At 44.3% G+C, this 19,453-nt stretch overlaps 1 protein-coding gene and 1 pseudogene across 2 annotated transcripts in view; one reads left to right on the top strand and one right to left on the bottom strand.

Moving 5' to 3' along the window:
- LOC308620769 (centrosomal protein of 78 kDa-like) overlaps window positions 1-19,453 on the top strand; it is a 571,052-nt pseudogene that overhangs the window by 280,913 nt on the left and 270,686 nt on the right. The gene's annotated exons all lie outside the window — the stretch shown is intronic.
- Window positions 1-19,453, bottom strand: part of LOC308621086 (forkhead-associated domain-containing protein 1-like) — a gene marked incomplete at its 3' end in the record, with an annotated part of 102,156 nt that overhangs the window by 39,336 nt on the left and 43,367 nt on the right. Inside the window, 3 exon segments of the mRNA XM_081241258.1 lie at window positions 761-884; window positions 13,055-13,291; window positions 16,381-16,490. Of these exon segments, the coding sequence (XP_081097384.1) occupies window positions 761-884; window positions 13,055-13,291; window positions 16,381-16,490 (471 nt within the window).

Below are 19,453 nucleotides of genomic sequence, written 5' to 3'. Positions count from 1 at the left end.
ACCTGAGTTCCATGGTTGCACACCCACTAAGCTGGTCCCCCTTGGCCTCCCCCCTTGAAGCGCTGGCCACCACGACACACAGTTTATTTTCTCCACAGCACCATTGCTCTCTGAAGTGGGCTTGTTTATTCATCCGTTTACTTTTATTGTCTGTCACCCCCTCCCAAATCTGTGAGTACAGGAATCTGACTGTCTTGCTTGGCTCTCCCTCCCCGGAGCCTGGAACGGGGCCTGACACCTAGTAGGAGCTCAAGAAACATGTGGAAGCAATGAAGGAATCCAGGGAATCAAAGCTCAGTCACAGCTGTGCGTTGGCTGCCCCTCTCCCAACCCAAGCCCTTTATCAGGGAACCACCTCTGATCAAATTAGAAAATGGTTTCCCTTGGGCCCAAGTGCACTCGGCTGAAATGGGTGAGACCATGGGTGCCTTAAAGGAGTGACCCCATTTTGTCCACGCTCTAGTTTGCACTCAGGCTGCTTTGTGGAACCACCCAAGCCACAAGGCGACCTGTGTTCTCCCTGGTGGGGCCAGTGCTCAGGAGACCTTGTAGCCAAGAGATACCATTCTCTCAAATATTTACCTGGCCCTGCCCTCGGAACTGGGTGGCAAGAAACCTCCACTGAGGGAGAACTCTAATGCACCGACACGGGTGATCCCTGAGGCTGCACCCAGGTCAAGGGCACAGGTGTGCTGGTTGACTGGTGATGTCTGCAGGGGGAGGGCAGAAGCTCTGGGGCCTGAATGCAGAAGGGCCTCACCTGACGTGATGGCGGCGTCCCTCCTTAAGTTCTCAACCTCGTGCTTCAGGGAGGTGATTTCTAATTTTCTCTCAGACAGGGTCTGGCACAGCACCTGGTTGTAGCCTTGCTGTAGGGCACTGATCTGTGGAAGGAGGCAACACACAGTCAGAGGGGGCCAGCCAGGCCTGCAGGACACGCCGGTACTTCTCCAACGTTGGGCAAAGAGTCGGGTTGACATTGGATCGGGGTGTTGGGGAAACCAAGGTTTTCAGTTGTAACTAGTGGAAGGGGCAGGAGGGCCTGTTCCTTCAGTGACCACCATGTCATCGGTCCTCGAGACACGAACCTTATCTTTGTGGCCACCCAGGGGCTCCGGTGCTGCTGTCTTCCTATGACCTGTGGGTTTTCAGCCATAAATAGACCAGCTGTTGGTTCCAGATCATCCAGCACTGACTGGATGCACAGCAAAGTTCAAGAGCCGGGAGCAGGTTATGAAATGAATTCCCTCTAATGAGAATAGAGGGTAGTTTATACCTCACAGAACACTCCAGAGTTTACAAAGCCCGTTCACACATGCTACACTGATACTCGTCACAGCGTTGCTGAAGGCTGACGTTCCCATTAATGTGCCCATTTTGCAACGGAGCCAGGTTGAGACTCAAAGAGGCGAGGCCCCCTGCTCGGGATTATGTGGCTGGTCAGACGTGGTGTCTGATTCAAACCCAGTCTTTAGTTGCCTGGTTCCTCCTTCCCAGGTGGCTCTAGGAATGAGCGTGAGAAGTTGGAGGCTGTAAAGCATGGCATGGACTCGGGAGCCGGACTGTGGCCTTCAAGTCCTGCCTCTGCCAGTTAACGGGCTTTGTGAACACAAGGAGGACACCATATTCTGTTTCCTTTTGTTCAGTCTGTACGCGGGGTGATGGTAGTCCCAACCTGATAGGATTGTGAGAAGTATTTTAATAAGTTAACATGTGTACAAGTGCTCAGATCATGCCTGGCACACGGCACAGGGGGATGAGCTGTGACGGTCCTCTCCTCTGACTACCCACGGGGTGTTTTTTTTGTTTTGTTTCGGGGGATTTTTGTGTTTTTTTTTTTGCGGTACGCGGGCCTCTCACAGTTGTGGCCTCTCCCATTGCGGAGCACAGGCTCCGGACGCGCAGGCTCAGCGGCCATGGCTCACGGGCCCAGCCGCTCCGCGGCATGTGGGATCTTCCCGGACCGGGGCACGAACCTGTGTCCCCTGCATCGGCATGCGGACTCTCAACCACTGCGCCACCAGGGAAGCCCTCACGGGGTGTTTTAGCTTCAGCTTCCCTCGTCCGTCTCTGGGGAAGGTAGTTGGTAATCTTTATGTGTGCATTTGTAAGCCTTGCCAGGCTCACTTAAACGCCAGTGTGGTTGTTATTAAGAGGAAATACAGGGGCTTCCCTGGTGGTGCAGTGGTTGAGAGTCCGCCTTCCGATGCAGGTGACGCGGGTTCGTGCCCCAGTCCGGGAAGATCCCACATGCCGCGGAGCAGCTGTGTCTGTGGGCCATGGCCGCTGAGCCTGTGCGTCTGGAGCCTGTGCTCTGCACTGGGAGAGGCCACAACAGTGAGAGGCATGTGTACCACAAAAAAAAAAAAGAAAAAAAAGAGGAAATACAGGAATCGTGGGTGGGAGGACCACAGGTCGGCTCTATCTATGGCTGCTGTGAGCACCCTCTAAGTCCATGGCTCAGAGCCCCCTCAAGGGCGGGCCCCCCTCCAGGGGTCTAGGTCTACACGTGGGGTGTGGAAGGCTCTCCATCAAAGGCAACGTTGGTAAGGGCCCGAAAGTAGCTGCCAGGCCTCGGCCTCCACAGAGCAGGTACCCGAGAGGCCAGGAAAGAGAGCTGGGCCTGGAACCCCCTCCCTCTCGGTCTGATGTGGCCAGACTGCTTGTTCTGAGTGGCCAGGACTTTCCCACCTCAAGGTGCACTGTGGGCCTTTGCCCTGTGATTTTTCAGATGTGAGGCCTCAGTACTAACACAGGGACACGTTTATTGGGGCATAAATGCCACACAATCCGTAGACAGGACAAGAGCTAGCTTGTTTTGTTTTAGTATTTTTTTTTTTTTTTTGCTGTACGCGGGCCTCTCACTGTTGTGGCCTCTCCCGTTGCAGAGCACAGGCTCCGGACATGCAGGCTCAGTGGCCATGGCCCACGGGCCCAGCCGCTCCACGGCATGGGGGATCTTCCTGGACTGGGGCACGAACCTGCGTCCCCTGCATTGGCAGGTGGACTCTCAACCACTGCGCTACAGGGAAGCCCCACTAGCTTGTTTTGATAGATCAAAATGGAAGTGACAAGGAGAAGGGTGCAATTTCTTTTCTTTTCTTTAAAATAAATTTATTTATTTTATTTATTTATTTTTGGCTGTGTTGGGTCTTTGTTGCGGTGCACAGGTTTATTGCAGCGCCTTCTCTTGTTGCAGAGCATGGGCTCTAGGCGCACGGACTTCAGTAGTTGTGGCACGACGGCTCAATAGTTGTGGCACACGGGCTTAGATGTTCCGCGGCATGTGGGATCTTCCCAGACCAGGGCTCGAGCCCGTGTCCCCTGCACTGGCAGGCGGATTCCTAACCACTGTGCCACCAGGGAAGTTATGGGTGCAATTTCATTGTTCTCCTAAGGTAAGTTTGCCAGATTTAGGGGAGGAAAAATGGATGTTCACTTAAATTAGGATTTCAGATAATGAATAATATTTCAGTGCAAATGTGTCCCATGCAATATTTGGGACACACACTAAAACGAAATTCTAAAATTCAAATTTAACTGGGTGTCCTTACTTTATCTGGCAACCCCACCCGAAGAGAGTTCCTAAACTTCAGTCATTCATATACCACTTTCACCATTTTTCCCATGTCTCTTGGCTAGTCCCACTATAATTTCTTAGCATTTTTCGTAGAAGCAGCTCCCTTTTTAAACTTAAAAACGTGCATTAAATTAAATATAACTGTTATAAGAGTAAATAGAGACTCACTATCTTAAATAAAAATAATCCCTCCAAAAGAAGAAATACAGGAATTTCCCTGTTTACCATCAGACCAGGTTGCAGGCATCACACTAAAAAAAAAAAAAAAAAAAAAAAAGATTGGGGGGAGGTGGTGGGCATGCCCAGGTAATGGAGTTCGGGCGTGCTGATATGGCCACCAGATGGCGCGCACAGCCTTTGGTCTTGGTTTGTGTCCTTGGAAATCTTGTCATTATTACTCTGGTAGAATTAACAGAAGTGTCAGGGTCTCACAAGTTTTCTGACTCGTTTCATGCACCATCATGGTTCAGAGTCTAGGACATTTGGGGCAGTTACACTTACCTTTTCCCTGGGGCACCTGAGACATTATTGGGGGGGGGGTCTATGATAGAAGTTGCAGGGACACAGGCCACTCTGACCCCCACTCTCCCCAAGGCTATACTTTTGCATGTTTGTGCTTTGGAAACTTTGAGTGAAACAATTCTTTCACATCTTACTTTTCTCTGTTGGGGGGAAATACAACTTTTCCATAAAAGGTCCTTGGAACACTGAAAGTGTTTGTAAGCTCTTCTCAGCTTGATGCTTTTATTTGCATGATACCAGAGATAGAACACACAGAGACAAACTTCCAGAAGGGAAAACATACGTTCCCCTCTAAGACTCCAGTGGTTTTGACAGATTTAAAATATTTCAATCTGAGTGTCAGAGTTTTAGGATTTCGGATTGCTGGAAAACTCCAACGAGTCTTCAAACCTCTTTGATACTTTTACTATCAAAGTAAATATCCATATTGTTTGTAATGGCATAAATTCCAAGATGTTTAATGTCTGTTAAGCTGTGTAACAAAATGGGCACTGAATCATAAGAAAGTTAAGAGTGCTAGGAGGAGTGATTGTTTCAGGATGATAATTTGGCTTCTAATTACCACAGGTGTATAAGAGCACATGGAGGTAAGAATTTTCTAGTGATATTGTAGCAGATCGAAGATCTGCGAGAGCAAATCATTATGCACACACCTTCGGGGACCAGGGAAAACACATAAAGTAATCAGAACCATAAATCAACCTGCCATGTGGCTTACACTTCTGGTGGAATGCCCTGCAGGCAGTAGAATAGTTAAGAAACTAAAATGTCAGTGGATGAAACTCGATTTGAGTTCAAACCGATGGAGCCTCTGGTTCATATATGCCTTGCTATAAAATATTCTTCTTCAGTTATAAGTGAAGCTCCAGGGGTAGGGGCGGCAACAGCATGATGCATCAGTGTAATTATTTCTAGATAATATCTTTGTAAAAAAACATTTTTCCCCCAGATATCGGCAGCCACTTTAAATAATACTCAAATTGGGACCGGCTGATATTCAAAGATACGTGGAAATTATATAATATTCTATGTCAAATATATTTCAATTATTTAAAAAAAGGTATGTGGGGAATTCCCTGGCAGTCCAGTGGTTAGGACTCTGTGCTTCCACTGCTGGAGGCCTGGGTTTGATCTCTGGTCAGGGAACTAAGATCCTGCAAGCCGCGTGGTACGGCCAAAAAAAAAAAAAAGGTATGTGGGAATAATTCAGCCTCATCCATGTACCTGAAAAAGACATGTCATTTTCTCAGGAAAGCTCTGAAATGGGAGAATAACTGAAAGGAATATTTCAGCAAAATTGGGTTCAGTTCAAGAAAAAGGTGCTCATTAATGTGTCAGCTACATGTCAAGGTAGCTGTTTGCACTAATAATCCCTACAGGACCTGTTACTTTCATTGTTTTTTCAAAACCAGGTTTGAAGGAGAGTCATTAGTTCCTTTAAATATTAGAGCATGTATTTGTTGACTTGTTTATTCTGTCTCCCTCACTAGAGCATAACAGGGGGAAGGATCATGTCTGTCTTGTTCTCTGCTGAATTCTCAGAGCCTGGAAGAGGGCATGGCACGGGATAGGCCCCCCAAAATATTTCTTTGGATTAATGGACGGATGGATGGATGGATGAATAAAGAACAAACAAACAGCCACAGTCCTAACAGAGTTCTAGAAGGTTACTGGGCCCAACCTTTGCCTTCATGGAGCCTACAGTATCCTGCTAGAATCTCCTAGGTTCACCATACACAATCTGTGCCCTTTCTAGAGCACCATTTCTAGGACTGAAACTGTGTACCTAGAATCGGTTACAGAGGGAAAGACAGTAAACAGAGCACAAGAGAACAAAGGCCCCCAAGCACTGACTACGGTTTTTTTTTTTCTATCTCTTTTTTAAAAATGTTTATTTATTTATTTATATTTTTCTTATTAGTCACCCATTTTATACACATCAGTGTATACATGTAAATCCCAATCTCTCAATTCATCATACCACCACCCCCACCCCCTGCCGCTTTCCCCCCTTGGTGTCCATACGTTTGTTCTCTACATGTGTGTCTCCATTTCTGCTCTGCAAACTGGTTCATCTTTACCATTTTTCTAGGTTCCACATATATGCGTTAATATATGATATTTGTTCTTCTCTTTCTGACTTACTTCACTCTGTATGGCAGTCTCTAGATGCATCCACGTCTCTACAAATGACCCAATTTTGTTCCTTTTCATGGCTGAGTAATATTCCATTGTATATATGTACCACTTCCTCTTTAACCATTCGTCCGTCGATGGGCATTTAGGTTGCTTCCATGATCTGGCTATTGTAAATAGTACTGCAATGAACATTGGGGTGCATGTGGCTTTTTGAATTATGGTTTTCTCTGGGTATATGCCCAGTAGTGGGATTGCTGGGTCCTATGGTAATTCTATTTTTAGTTTTTTAAGGAACCTCCATACTGTTCTCCATAGTGGCTGTATCAATTTATATTCCCACCAACAGTGCAAGAGGGTCCCCTTTTCTCCACACCTTCTCCAGCATTTGTTGTTTGTAGATTTTCTGATGATGCCCATTCTAACTGGTGTGAGCTGATACCTCATTGTAGTTTTGATTTGCATTTCTCTAATAATTAATGATGTTGAGCAGCTTTTCATGTGCTTCTTGGCTAGTGGTATATCTTCTTTGGAGAAATGTCTATTTAGGTTTTCTGCCCATTTTTGGATTGGGTTGTTTGTTTTTTAATATTTAGCTGCATGAGCTCTTTATATATTTTGGAAATTAATCATTTGTCAGTTGTTTCTTTGCAAATATTTTCCCCCATTCTGAGGGTTGTCTTTTCATCTTGTTTATGGTTTCCTTTGCTGTGCAAAAGCTTTGAAGTTTCATTAGGTCCCATTTGTTTATTTTTGTATTTATTTCCATTACTCTAGGAAGTGGATCAAAAAATATCTTGCTGTGATTTATGTCAAAGAGTGTTCTTCCTATGTTTTCCTCTAAGAATTTTAGAGTGTCTGGTCTTACATTTAGGTCTCTAATCCATTTTGAGATTATTTTTGTGTATGGCGTTAGGGAGTGTTCTAATTTCATTCTTTTACATGTAGCTGTCCAGTTTTCCCAGCACCACTTATTGAAGAGACTGTCTTTTCTCCATGGTATATCTTTGCCTCCTTTGTCATAGGTAAGTTGAGCATAGGTGCGTGGGTTTATCTCTGGGCTTTCTATCCTGTTCCATTGACCTATATTTCTGTTTTTGTGCCAGTACCATATTGTCTTGATTACTGTGGCTTTGTAGTATAGGCTGAAGTTAGGGAGTCTGATTCCTCCAGCTCCATTTTTTTCCCTCAAGACTGCTTTGGCTATTCGGGGTCTTTTGTGTCTCCACACAAATTTTAAGCTTTTCGGTTCTAGTTCTCTAAAAAATGCCATTGGTAATTTGATAGGGATTGCATTGAATCTGTAGATTGCTTTGGGTAGTAGAGTCATTTTCACAATATTGATTCTTCCAATCCAAGAACATGGTATATATCTTCATCTGTTGCTATCATCTTTAATTTCTTTCATCAGTGTCTTACAGTTTTCTACATACAGGTCTTTGTCTCCCTAGGTAGGTTTATTCCTAGGTATTTTATTATTTTGTTGCAGTGGTACATGGGAGTGTTTCCTTAATTTCTCTTTCAGATTTTTCATCATTAGTGTATAGGAATGCAAGAGATTTCTGTGCATTCATTTTGTGTCCTGCAACTTTACCAAGTTCATTGATTAGCTCTAGTAGTTTTCTCGTGGCATCTTTAGGATTCTCTCTGTAGAGTATCCTGTCATCTGCAAACAGTGACAGTTTTACTTCTTCTTTTTCAATTTGGATTCCTTTTATTGCTTTTTCTTCACTGATTGCTGTGGCTAGGACTTCCAAAACTATGTTGAAGAATAGTAGTGAGAGTGGACATCCTTGTCTTGTTCCTGATCTTAGAGGAAATGCTTTCAGTTTTTCACCATTGAGAATGATGTTTTCTGTGGCTTTGTCATATATGGCCTTTACTATGGTGAAGTAGGTTCCCTCTATGCCCACTTTCTGGAGAGTTTTTATCATAAATCAGAGTTGAATTTTGTCAAAAGCTTTTTCTGCATCCATTGAGATGATCATATGGTTTTTCTTTTTCAATTTGTTAATATGATGTATCACATTGATTGATTTGCATATATTGAAGAATCCTTGCCTCTCTGGGGTAAATCCCACTTGATCATGGTGTATGATCCTTTTCATGTGTTGCTGGATTCTGTTTGCTAGTATTTTGTCGAGGATTTTTGCATCTATATTCATCAGTGATATTGGTCTGTAATTTTCTGTTTTTGTAGTGTCTTTGTCTGGTTTTGGTATCAGGGTGATGGTGGCTTCAGAGAATGAGTTTGGGAGTGTTCCTTCCTCTGCAATTTTTTGGAAGAGTTTGAGAAGGATGGGTGTTAGCTCGTCTCTAAATGTTTGATAGAATTCACCTGTGAAGCCTTCTGGTCCTGGACTTCTGTTTGTTGGAAGATTTTTAATCATAGTTTCAACTTCATTAGTTGTGATTGGTCTGTTCATATTTTCTATTTCTTTCTGCTTCAGTCTTGAAAGGTTATAACTTTCTAAGAATTTGTTCATGTCTTCCAGGTTGTCCATTTTATTGGCATAGTGTTGTTTGTAGTTGTCTCTTAGGATGCTTTGTATTTCTGCGGTGTCTGTTGTAACTTCTTTTTCCTTTCTAATTTTATTGATTTGAGTCCTCTCCCTCTTTTTCTTGATGAGTCTGGCTAATGGTTTATCAATTTTGTTTAACTTCTCAAAGAACCAGCTTTTAGTTTTATTGATCTTTGCTATTGTTTTCTTTGTTTCTATTTCATTTATTTCTACTCTGGTCTTTATGATTTCTTTCCTTCTGCTAACTTTGGGGTTTCTTTGTTCTTCTTTCTCTAGTTCCTTTAGGTGTAACGTTAGATTGTTTATTTGAGATTTTTCTTGTTTCTTGAGGTGGGCTTGTATAGCTATAAACTTCCCTCTTAGAACTATGGGATGCTTTTGCTGCATCCCATAGGTTTTGGATCGTCGTGTTTTCATTGTCATTTGTCTCTAGGTATTTTTTGATTTCCTCTTTGATTTCTTCAGTGATCTCTTGGTTATTTAGTAACGTACTGTTTAGCCTCCACGTGTTTGTGTTTTTTACAGGTTTTTCCCTGTAATTCATTTCTAATCTCATAGCATTGTGGTCAGAAAAGATGTTTGATATGATTTTAATTTTCTTAAATTTCCTGAGGCTTGATTTGTGACCCAAGATGTGATCTATCCTGGAAAATGTTCCGTGCGCACTTGAGAAGAAAGTGCAATCTGCTGTTTTTGGATGGAATGTCCTACAAATATCAATTAAATCTATCTGGTCTATTGTGTCATTTAAAGCTTGTGTTTCCTTATTAATTTTCTCTTTGGATGATCTCTCCATTGGTGTAAGTGAGGTGTTCAAGTCCCCCACTATTATTGTGTTACTGTTGATTTCCTCTTTTAGAGCTGTTAGCGATTGCCTTATGTATTGAGGTGCTCCTATGCTGGGTGCATATATATTTATAATTGTTATATCTTCTTCTTGGATTGATCCCTTGATCATTACGTAGTGTCCTTCCTTGTCTCTTGTAACATTCTTTATTTTAAAGTGTATTTTACCTGATATGAGTATTGCTACTCCAGCTTTCCTTTGATTTCCATTTGCATGGAATATCTTTTTCCATCCCCTCACTTTCAGTCTGTATGTGTCCCTAGGTCTGAAGTGGGTCTCCTGTAGACAGCATATAGATGGGTCTTGTTTTCGTATCCATTCAGCAACCCTGTGTCTTTTGGTTGGAGCACTTAATCCATTCGCGTTTAAGGTAATTATCGATATGTGTGTTCCTATGACCATTTTCTTAATTGTTTTGGGTTTGTTTTTGTAGGTCCTTTTCTTCTCTTGTGTTTCCCACTTAGAGAAGTTCCTTTAACATTTGTTGTAGAGCTGCTTTGGTGGTGCTGAATTCTCTTTGCTTTTGCTTGTCTGTCAAGCTTTTGATTTCTCCATTGAATCTCAATGAGAACCTTGCTGGGTAGAGTAATCTTGGTTGTAGGTTCTTCCCTTTCATCACTTTAAGTATATCATGCCACTCCCTTCTGGCTTGTAGAGTTTCTGCTGAGAAATCAGCTGTTAACATTCTGGGAGTTCCCTTGTATGTTATTTGTCATTTTTCCCTTGCTGCTGTCAATAATTTTTCTTTAATTCTTGCCAAGTTGATTACTATGTGTCTCGGTGTGTTTCTCCTTGGGTTTCTCCTGTATGGGACTCTCTCTGCTTCCTGGACTTGGGTGGCTATTTCCTTCCTGATATTAGGGAAGTTTTTGACTATAATCTCTTCAATATCTTCTCGGGTCCTTTCTCTCTCTCTTCTCCTTCTGGGACCCGTATAATGTGAACGTTGTTGTGTTTAATGTTGTCCCAGAGTTCTCTTAAGCTGTCTTCATTTCTTTTCATTCTTTTTTCTTTATTCTGTTCCGCAGCAGTGAATTCCACCATTCTGTCTTCCAGGTCACTTATCCGTTCTTTTGCCTCAGTTATTCTATTGATTCCTTCTAGTGTGTTGTTTTTTTGTTGTTGTTGTTATTGTATTGTCCATCTCTGTTTGTTTGTTCTTGAATTCTTCTAGATCTCTGTTAAACGTTTCTTGCATCTTCTCGATCTTTGCCTCCATTCTTTTTCTGAGGTCCAGGATCATCTTCACTATCATTATTCTGAATTCTTTTTCTGGAAGGTTGCCTATCTCCATTACATTTAGTTGTTTTTCTGGGGTTTTATCTTGTTCCTTCATCTGCTACATAGCCCTCTGCCTTTTCATCTTGTCTGTCTTTCTGTGAATACGGTTTTTGTTCCACAGGCTGCACGCTTGTAGTTCTTCTTACTGCTGCTCTCTGCCCTCTGGTGGATGAGGCTATCTAAGAGGCTTGTGGAAGTTTCCTGATGGGAGGGACTGGTGGTGGGTAGAGCTGGCTGTGGCATTGGTAGGCAGAGCTCAGTAAAACTTTAATCTGCTTGTCTGCTGATGGGTGGGTCTGGGTTCCCTCCCTGTTAGTTGTTTGGCCTGAAGTGACCCAACACTGGAGCCTACCCAGGCTCTTTGGTGGAGCTAATGGCAGACTCTGGGAGGGCTCATGCCAAGGAATACTTCCCAGAACTTCTGCTGCCAGTGTCCTTGTCCCTTGGTGAGCCACAGCTGTCCCCTGCCTCTGCAGGACACCCACCAACACTAGCAGGTAGATCTGGTTCAGTCTCCTATGGGGGTCACTGCTCCTTCCCCTGGGTCCCAATGCACACACTACTTTGTGTGTGCCCTCCAAGAGTGGAATCTCTCTTTCCCCCAGTCCTGCCAAAGTCCTGCAATCAAATCCCACTAGCCTTCAAAGTCTGAGTCTCTAGGAATTCCTCCTCCCATTGCTGGACCCCCAGGTTGGGAAGCCCGACGAGGGGCTCAGAACCTTCACTCCAGTGGGTGGACTTCTGTGGTATAAGCGTTCTCCAGTTTGTGAGTCACCCACTCAGCAGTGATGGGATTTGATTTTATTGGGATTGTGCCCCTCCTACTGTCTCAGTGCGCCTTCTCCTTTGTCTTTGCATGTGGGGTATCTTTTTTGGTGAGTTCCAGTGTCTTCCTGTCGAAGATTGTTCAGCAGTTAGTTGTGATTCCAGTGTTCTCGAAAGAGGGAGTGAGAGCATGTCCTTCTACTCCGTCATGTTGAACCAAACCTGACTACGGTTTTAAGCAGAATTATGCACTGAGGCCAAAATTCATCAATGACCAATTGCTTTTTTATCAACTTTGTTGCAATATAATTTATGTACAAGATCAGTGGCCAATTTTAAAGTAGTTCTTTAAAACTTAAAAAAAAAATTTTTTTCTTTTGGATTTAGTTTCAGGAGGAAGGAAGTTGACTGGTAAATCCAGACATTCTGGGTGGAGATTTTTTGGTGACATTCCCTATAAATGAACCAGCAGCTGCCTTCAGGGTGTGATAAAGGCCTCAGTGTTTGGAACACTGTGGGGTTCCTCCTCCCCACCTCCAGCTCTTTCTGGCTGGGTCCGGGTGGGTGTGAGAAGTGGTCACTGAAGCGACAGGAGTTGGGTGGAAATGCAAAGCGGGTGTGAAAGCATGAGGTGTACAAGGTGGCAGAGCTGAGCCCAAGTCACATCACTGCCTCTCACTTGCTGTGCAAGCTGTAACAAGCTCCTGGGCATCTCTGAGCGTGCCTCAGTCTCCTCATCTGTAGAATGGCAAGTGTCAGAAGACTGAGGTTTAACTAGCTAATGAGGGGACTTCCCTCATGGTGCAGTGGTTAAGAATCCCCCTGCCAATGCAGGGGACAGGAGTTCGAGCCCTGGTCCAGGAAGATCCCACATGCTGTGGAGAAACTATGCCCGTGGGCCACAACTACTGAGCCTGCACTCTAGAGTCCGCGAGCCACAGCTACTGAAGCCCTCATGCTGCAACTACTGAAGCCCACGTGCCTAGAGCCCATGGTCTGCAGCAAGAGAAGCCAATGCAATGAGAAGCCCATGCACCACAGTGAAGAGTAGACCCTGCTCACTGCAACTAGAGAAAGCCCGTGCACAGCAACGAAGACCCAATGCAGCCATAAATAAATAAATAAAATAAATAAAATAAATAAATAAATAAATAAATAAATAAATAAGCTAATGCACCAAAAGCACCTGCACCGGGGCCTGAACATGGTAGGCACTTAATCAAATCTAATATTGTTCTTACAAGGCTAGAAACTTGCCAACCCTGCACTCCCTGTACTCCTCACCATGCTGTGCTCACTGCCCATTTCTAACTACCCGGTTGGCTCCCCCCAGGCTCTACCTGAGAGCTGTCACCCTGTGTTGTGACCGCAAGGCCCCGACCCACTTGTCTCTGAGCCTACCTGGTTTTTCAAGCTCTGGATCTCTCTCTGTTGGGCATCGTCCTCTTCATGCAGAACCTGAAACTTGGGTGGGCTCACCCTCTCCTTCTGCCTGGAGGCGGCTGTTTCCAACAGCTTCTGCCTCAGGTTGGCCACTTGGTTCTGCAGGCTTGCTATCACGGTGTCTTTGTATTTAGATTCAAGTTCAAAATCGGAGAGACGGCTGACTTCTTTTCCCAGCAGCAGAATTATTTCATCCTGGGTGGAGGCCAGATGGGAAATTTACTAGGTGTGGGTCTGGGTGTAAGGCTGAGCCCATTTAAAGAAAGACAGGAAAAATATGGTATCATTCTTTGGGAAGGTGAGGGCAGGCAGGGAGGGAAAAAGCAGACTTTCAAGGCTATCTCTGTCACTTGGAAAATCTCATAGAGACAAGAATTGGCTTAAAATGAGGTAATTGTATATAGACCCCTGTAATGGATGTCTATACCTCACAGGTACGGAAACTTTCCTTTCCCCGAGAATTAGACTTTCATATTAAGAACAACCATCCCACTTGGGAACTTTTGTTGCTAGAAAGTTTACTTAGAGTGTTTTCATTTATAATATTCAGCCTAGCACACTGGGGACCTAAAAAGGTAGTTAGGAAAACAACATTCTGTTTGACCACATTCTGCCTATAATGAGGGTTATTTGTTTTAACTTAAAACATTCTGAACTATTTGTTTTCCCTTTCCTCTCTTCTAATATTTCCTGCCTCTTTTGGCTATTCATGTATGAATTTTTTCCAGGTAACTCAATCTGGAAAGTAAATGAGACAGGAATACTGATTTATTTGCATGGGCTCATGTAAACTTTTGGCTGGAAAAACAAAATTGCTGGTAGACTGTACCCACAGGTATAATTAACCCTGTCCTCCATCTCTCCAGTGATAAAGCTCTGCAGCCAAAGAATTGGTTAGGTTTTCCAAAAAAGGAAAAAAAAATTCCCCCAAACTTCTCACCAGACGTTATCAATAAAATGTCAGAAAAACTGAAGAAGAAGAAGAAGAAGAAGAAGAAATTCCCCAGAGGCCTTTTCCAAAGCAGTCGCAGGAGGAGGTAAACGGGCAATTTCTGGGCCAGCTCATTCCCAGGAGAGCCGTGCAGTCAGCCTCACGACCTGCTAGCTCCGTGACCTGGGGAAGGACAGGGTCTCGCTCATGAGAAAGCCTGTCTGACACAGCCAGCTGCTGCCAGGGGCCTTCCTTTGGGTCCTTGTGAAAGTTGGTGGCAAAACTTCAAGAGAGAGCATCAGACATATTCCCTACTCCTGGGCAGTTTCCCCTGTTTCACCCTGTTATGATCAGCCAGGTGCTTATTCATTTTTCATGCAACAAACATTCATCGGGCAGCAACTAAGTGCCAGGCCCCGTGCCAGTGCTGGAATATAAGAAGTTTGCAGAGGGCAGTGGACAGCTGTGGGTTCTGCTTTCCTGCTGAGGGTCCCCTTGCCCTTCTTGGAGGGAGTGTTCCTCCTTCCATTTGGTCTGGGTAGGACTGTCAGTCATGTGCCCTGCTCCTTCCTGTCCCACCTCCCCATGTGCATGTGGCCCAAGCTGGTCAATGAGAGATTTCACACATCGATTACAGAGGGAGAGGATCTTGCCTTCTTTTGGATCATGTAGGCATGTTTGCCTGAGTTTGTCTTTTCTAACACACAAAGCCAGCCTTATGAAGAAAGCCAGACACTGAGGGAAACAGAGGGGAGAAGTTGGTAGTGGGGAGGTGTTCTGATGACATTATTCAAGCTCCTGGATCTAGCCATACCTGAAGCTAGTGGCCCTTTAAATTTTCCAATAAGATGAGCTAATCAATGCTCCCCCTCAAGCTAATTTGTTTATTGTCACTTGAAGGAGTCCTGGCAAGTCAGGGTATAAACGACTTATCAAGAGAAAGAATTATTTCTATTATAAATAGAAAAAATGATAAATGGCTTATAAAAATTTTCTATAAATAGAAAAAATTATAGTGGTTGCACTATATTTCCAAGTTAAAATTGAGGCAGGTTGAAAAATGGCTACAAATACTTTGCAGTTTTGCCATCCAGTCTATTTCCCCACCCTCTAGTCTGGGCTGGCCCCGTGACTAGCTTTAACCAACGGAATGGAGTGGAAGTGATGCTGCATGATCTCCAGGCAAGTTCTTACAGGCTGTGCAGCTTCTGCTCTGGCCCCCTGGGAACCCCGAGACCACCGTGCTGTGATGAAAAGGCACATGCACAAAGGGGTGCACCAGTCCAGGCGTCCTGGCTGAGGCCCTAGATGTGGGAAGGAGGCCAATGGAGACCGACCACCAGCCTGGCCAAGCCAGCAGCTTACTGAGGCCGCATGAGTGAGGCCAGGGGACACGAGCAAAGGAACCTTCCAGGTCAACCCATAGATTCTGGGGAATAATGAATTGCTGTTTGAAGCCGCTAAGTTTTGGGATGGCTTCTTACACAGCGATAAATACAGAATCTGAGTGTGGCTTCTCGCCTTTCTGCAACATTTTTCAGAGTCTGGTCCCAGGATGCCTGGGTTGGAACCCCCTGCCTCCTGAAGGTTTGGATTTCCGTGTCTGACAAGAACCCCAGGTAGGTCTGCTCCTCACAAACTCTGAGAATTGCTGCAGGAGCAGGCCCTGGCCCTTAAGGAAAGCGAGATATTATAGACTCCTTCTTTTAGAGTAACTTTCGAGTTGTGTCTAAGTGGGGAGAAATTGACCTGGGCCCTTCCCAGGATGGCTTGAATCCACCTGTTCTGCTCGCATCCCTGCTTTAAACCTCTCTGGTTCTTTAATGAGTCTCTCGGCCCACGCCTCCCTGACTTCAGGGCTCACGTCCTCCTGCAAGGAACGTGTTTTTGCATCACTGTTCCATCACTGAAGGTTGACCAAGTGATTACTGTGTGGGAGTTAGAAGTACCCGCTGAGAAGCTAACCAGACCTCGCTTTGAATCCTAACACTGCTCCTTGCACTGGGCAGCCTTGAACACATTACTGAACCTCTCTGAGATTCAGTTTCCTCATCTGCAAAGTGAGGGTGATGCAATCTTTTTTGAAGATGGTGAAGATTAACGAGCTAATAAATGTCAAGTGTACAGGACATGGCCCAGCACAGAGTAGGTGCTCAGTACCTTGTAGTTGTAGATGTTATTTGGGATAAAGTGAGCAGTGGCCAAACCTGGCTGAATGTCTTGGGAGGAAGAGGTGGTTTCTTGGAAGTAGGAAAAAGGGACAGTCCTTGAGACACAGAGAACAAGAGGCAGTGGCAATCTCTCCATGGTCCCTCTTGCTGCTGTAGCTCTGTGCTTCCCCAAGACCCCTCACCTTATCGTGCTGGGACAGGTCCTGGTCCACAAAAATTTCTCTGTAGGGCCCTGTCCCAGGACTTTCCTCGGCCACTGATTGTTCCGACAGTTCCGCGGCGTTGGTCCACACTAACACACAAGGTCAACAGAGAAGGCAGAGGAGACAGTGAGTTTCCCCAAAGTCTTAAAGAATATTTTCAGATTAACCTTCACATTCATGAGACTTATGCACTGAAAGCATTACAGGAGGACTGGAAAGGGTAAGAGCTGCCTCATTTCTCTTCCCCAGCATTAACTGCACTGATGCACTGTGGTGTGTCTCTTTCCAGACTTTTTTCTATGCTGCATAAGAGCTGAGGACCTTGGGCAAGTCATTTGCTCTCTCTAAGCCTTCGTTTCCACATACATAATTCAGGATCCCTGATAGTCTCTGTTATAAAGGGCTATCTGGAGATTAAATAGAATAATGATATAGAGCAGGGCTTGGCAAACTATGGCCCTGCGGCCAAATCTGGCCTTCTGCCTATGTTTGTAAATAAAGTTTTATTGCAACACAGCTACAGTGATTCATTTACATATTATTTATGGCTGCTTCCCAGCTACAAAGGCAGAGCTGAGTAGTTGCAGCAGAGACCATGTGACCCACAAGCACTACAGTATTTACTCTCTGGCTCTTTACAGGAGAAGTTTGCTGACCCCTCAAGTAGAGCATTTAGCCCTAAACATTAGCTCTGTTTGTTTTATTGCAGCCATATCTTTTCAAGAAACAAAAATGCATTTACATGATAGAGATTCTTATCCAGCTTACTTTTCAGCTAACAATATCAAAAACATCTTCCCATGTCAGTATTTGAGGCTGTACTTGGTTCTTTTCCAGGGTAGCATTGGGGTCCATTGTACAAGTGTGCCAAACGTGTTTAACTAGGATCCACTTGATGGCCATTTAAGCTTTCCTATATTTTTTCTTATTTACCCCAGTATTACAAGGCCTTTTTATATGACTTTCAGGGATTATGGCATTGTGTTTGGGGGCCCCACTCTGTATCACATCAGACATCTCGCAATTCACTCACATCAACACTGAATACATTTCTTTTTATTGGTGTAGAAACGTTTGTAAAGATTTCTATAATTCTACGTGTGAGATCACTTGGGCCCAAGCAGCGTATTTTAAATTTCCAAGTGAGTATGGTTTCTGGACAGTCACTGCACATTCTTATCTTTTTGTGAAGTGAGAAACTGAACAAATTGTTTTCAGTGGTGATGAAACTTTAATGAGTATTAACATTAATGATGAATGAAGCACTCACTGTCATGTTTGTGGACATTCATCATTTATTCATTTTGCTTCTGTATTTCTTATTTATGCATTTTAGAGTCAAAGATTCCTGCCCCCCAGCCAGGTCTCAAACCTCTTTGTGGACCCCAGAACCTCTAGTGGACATAGCTGATGGCCTGTGGTGCCCAGAGAATGCACAGCCTTGTGTGTTGAATGAGCAGCCCTGGCCACAGTGTTCCCTGGGGCGCGAGGAACAGAAGGGCCTGGAACTTCAGCAGCTGCCCATTTTCTCTCCCTCCACCTCCCCAACTAGGTCCATGATTAGAAAACTTTTATTTGAAGCTCACTGCCCCCATCTGACTCTCTTGGATCCTGAGCAGCAAAGTCCTAACTGACTACAGCAGCAGTGCCTGATAGAGAAATAATGGGAGCTACAGAATGCAATTTTCAATTTTCTAGTAGTCACGTGAAAAAGGTAAAAAGAAGAGAGGAATTTTTTAATGATCAATTTTATTTAACCCAATACATTAAAAAGCATCATTTCAACATGTAATCGACAAAAAATATGGAGATATTTTATATTCTTTTTCTTCGAGGCATGAAGCCTTTGAAATCTGGGGTTTATTTGACACTGATTGCGCATCGCAATTTGGAAACTGAGTTTTCAGGAGGAAGATTTCATCTGTTTTCATATTCCTCAAGAAATCGGCTCTCACTGGAGGAAGGTACTGACTGGCCTGTGTCCCCAGGGAGGGCCTCGGGGTCTGACCCTAACTGGGCCCCTGTCCAGTCTCAGCTTAGAGTTCTGGCGTCTGATGCCATCTCTAGGGGTGACTCCGGCTGCCTCTGCGACCCTGTCGTGGCTGTCTTGAGGGACGCTTCCCTGCAAGATGATGGCCGGAGGGGGGACTTCATCAAACTTACAGAACAGGCTGATCGATGGGGTCCCTTTACTGGGGAAGGTGTGTTTACTCAAAGTCTTTGTGGGGCTAGAATTTGCTCTGAGACTTGCTTTCCTTACACCCAGGCAGGGAGGTGCGGGAGCAGTTACCCCTCACCTGCCGCAAACTTCTTTACCGCCTACTGTTATTTATCAAAAAGAACCTAAGGGCCATGTATGACCAAACCGGCTTAACTCTAGATGCTGGATCCTTCGGAGGTCCCAGTGGGGAGAAGCCCCAGGGAGAGTCGGGAGGGCTGGGGCGGTGGGACGGCGGATATGGGGACGCAGGCACTTTAAGAATTTTCGGGCATGAGCTGTTGGCCAAAAGCCAGGGGAGTTACTTTAATATTTTAACAACCCCCAGCTGTCCTGGTGCGCTCCAATAATCACCAGTCTGCAGGAGGGGCAGTATGTGTGCACCTTAACTGTGTCTTTAAGACATTGTAAGTTGTAAATAAAAGTTAAATAACAATCATGGTTAGGTAATAACTTAATTTTTAAATTTTAATATTTAAAATTTAAATATTAAAATTTTAAAATATATAAATTATTAAGATTGTAAAATTTAAAATTTAAATATTAAAATATTAAATATTTTAATATTTACTGAATGTTCGCTATGCACCAGGCGCTGTGCTCAGCACTTACAGGCAGGATACGATTTCGTCTTCATAACAACCCAGTGAGATAGGCATTATTATTCCCATCTCCATTTTATACGTGAGAGATATGAGGCACAGAGACGTCAAGTCACCTGCTCAAGGACACACAGCTGGTAAGTGGTAGAGTCAAGGGGTGAACCTAAGTTTGTTGGATTCAGAGCCTATGCTTTTAACCACTATGTAGTCAATGTATTGAAGTGGGAAGATG

The sequence above is a fragment of the Mesoplodon bidens genome (genome assembly GCF_964165515.1).
Source record: "Mesoplodon bidens genome assembly, chromosome: 7".
Taxonomy (NCBI): Eukaryota; Metazoa; Chordata; class Mammalia; order Artiodactyla; family Ziphiidae; genus Mesoplodon; species Mesoplodon bidens.
The sequence above is the reverse complement of the archived record's forward strand: the minus strand, read 5'-3'. Positions and strand labels throughout refer to the sequence as shown.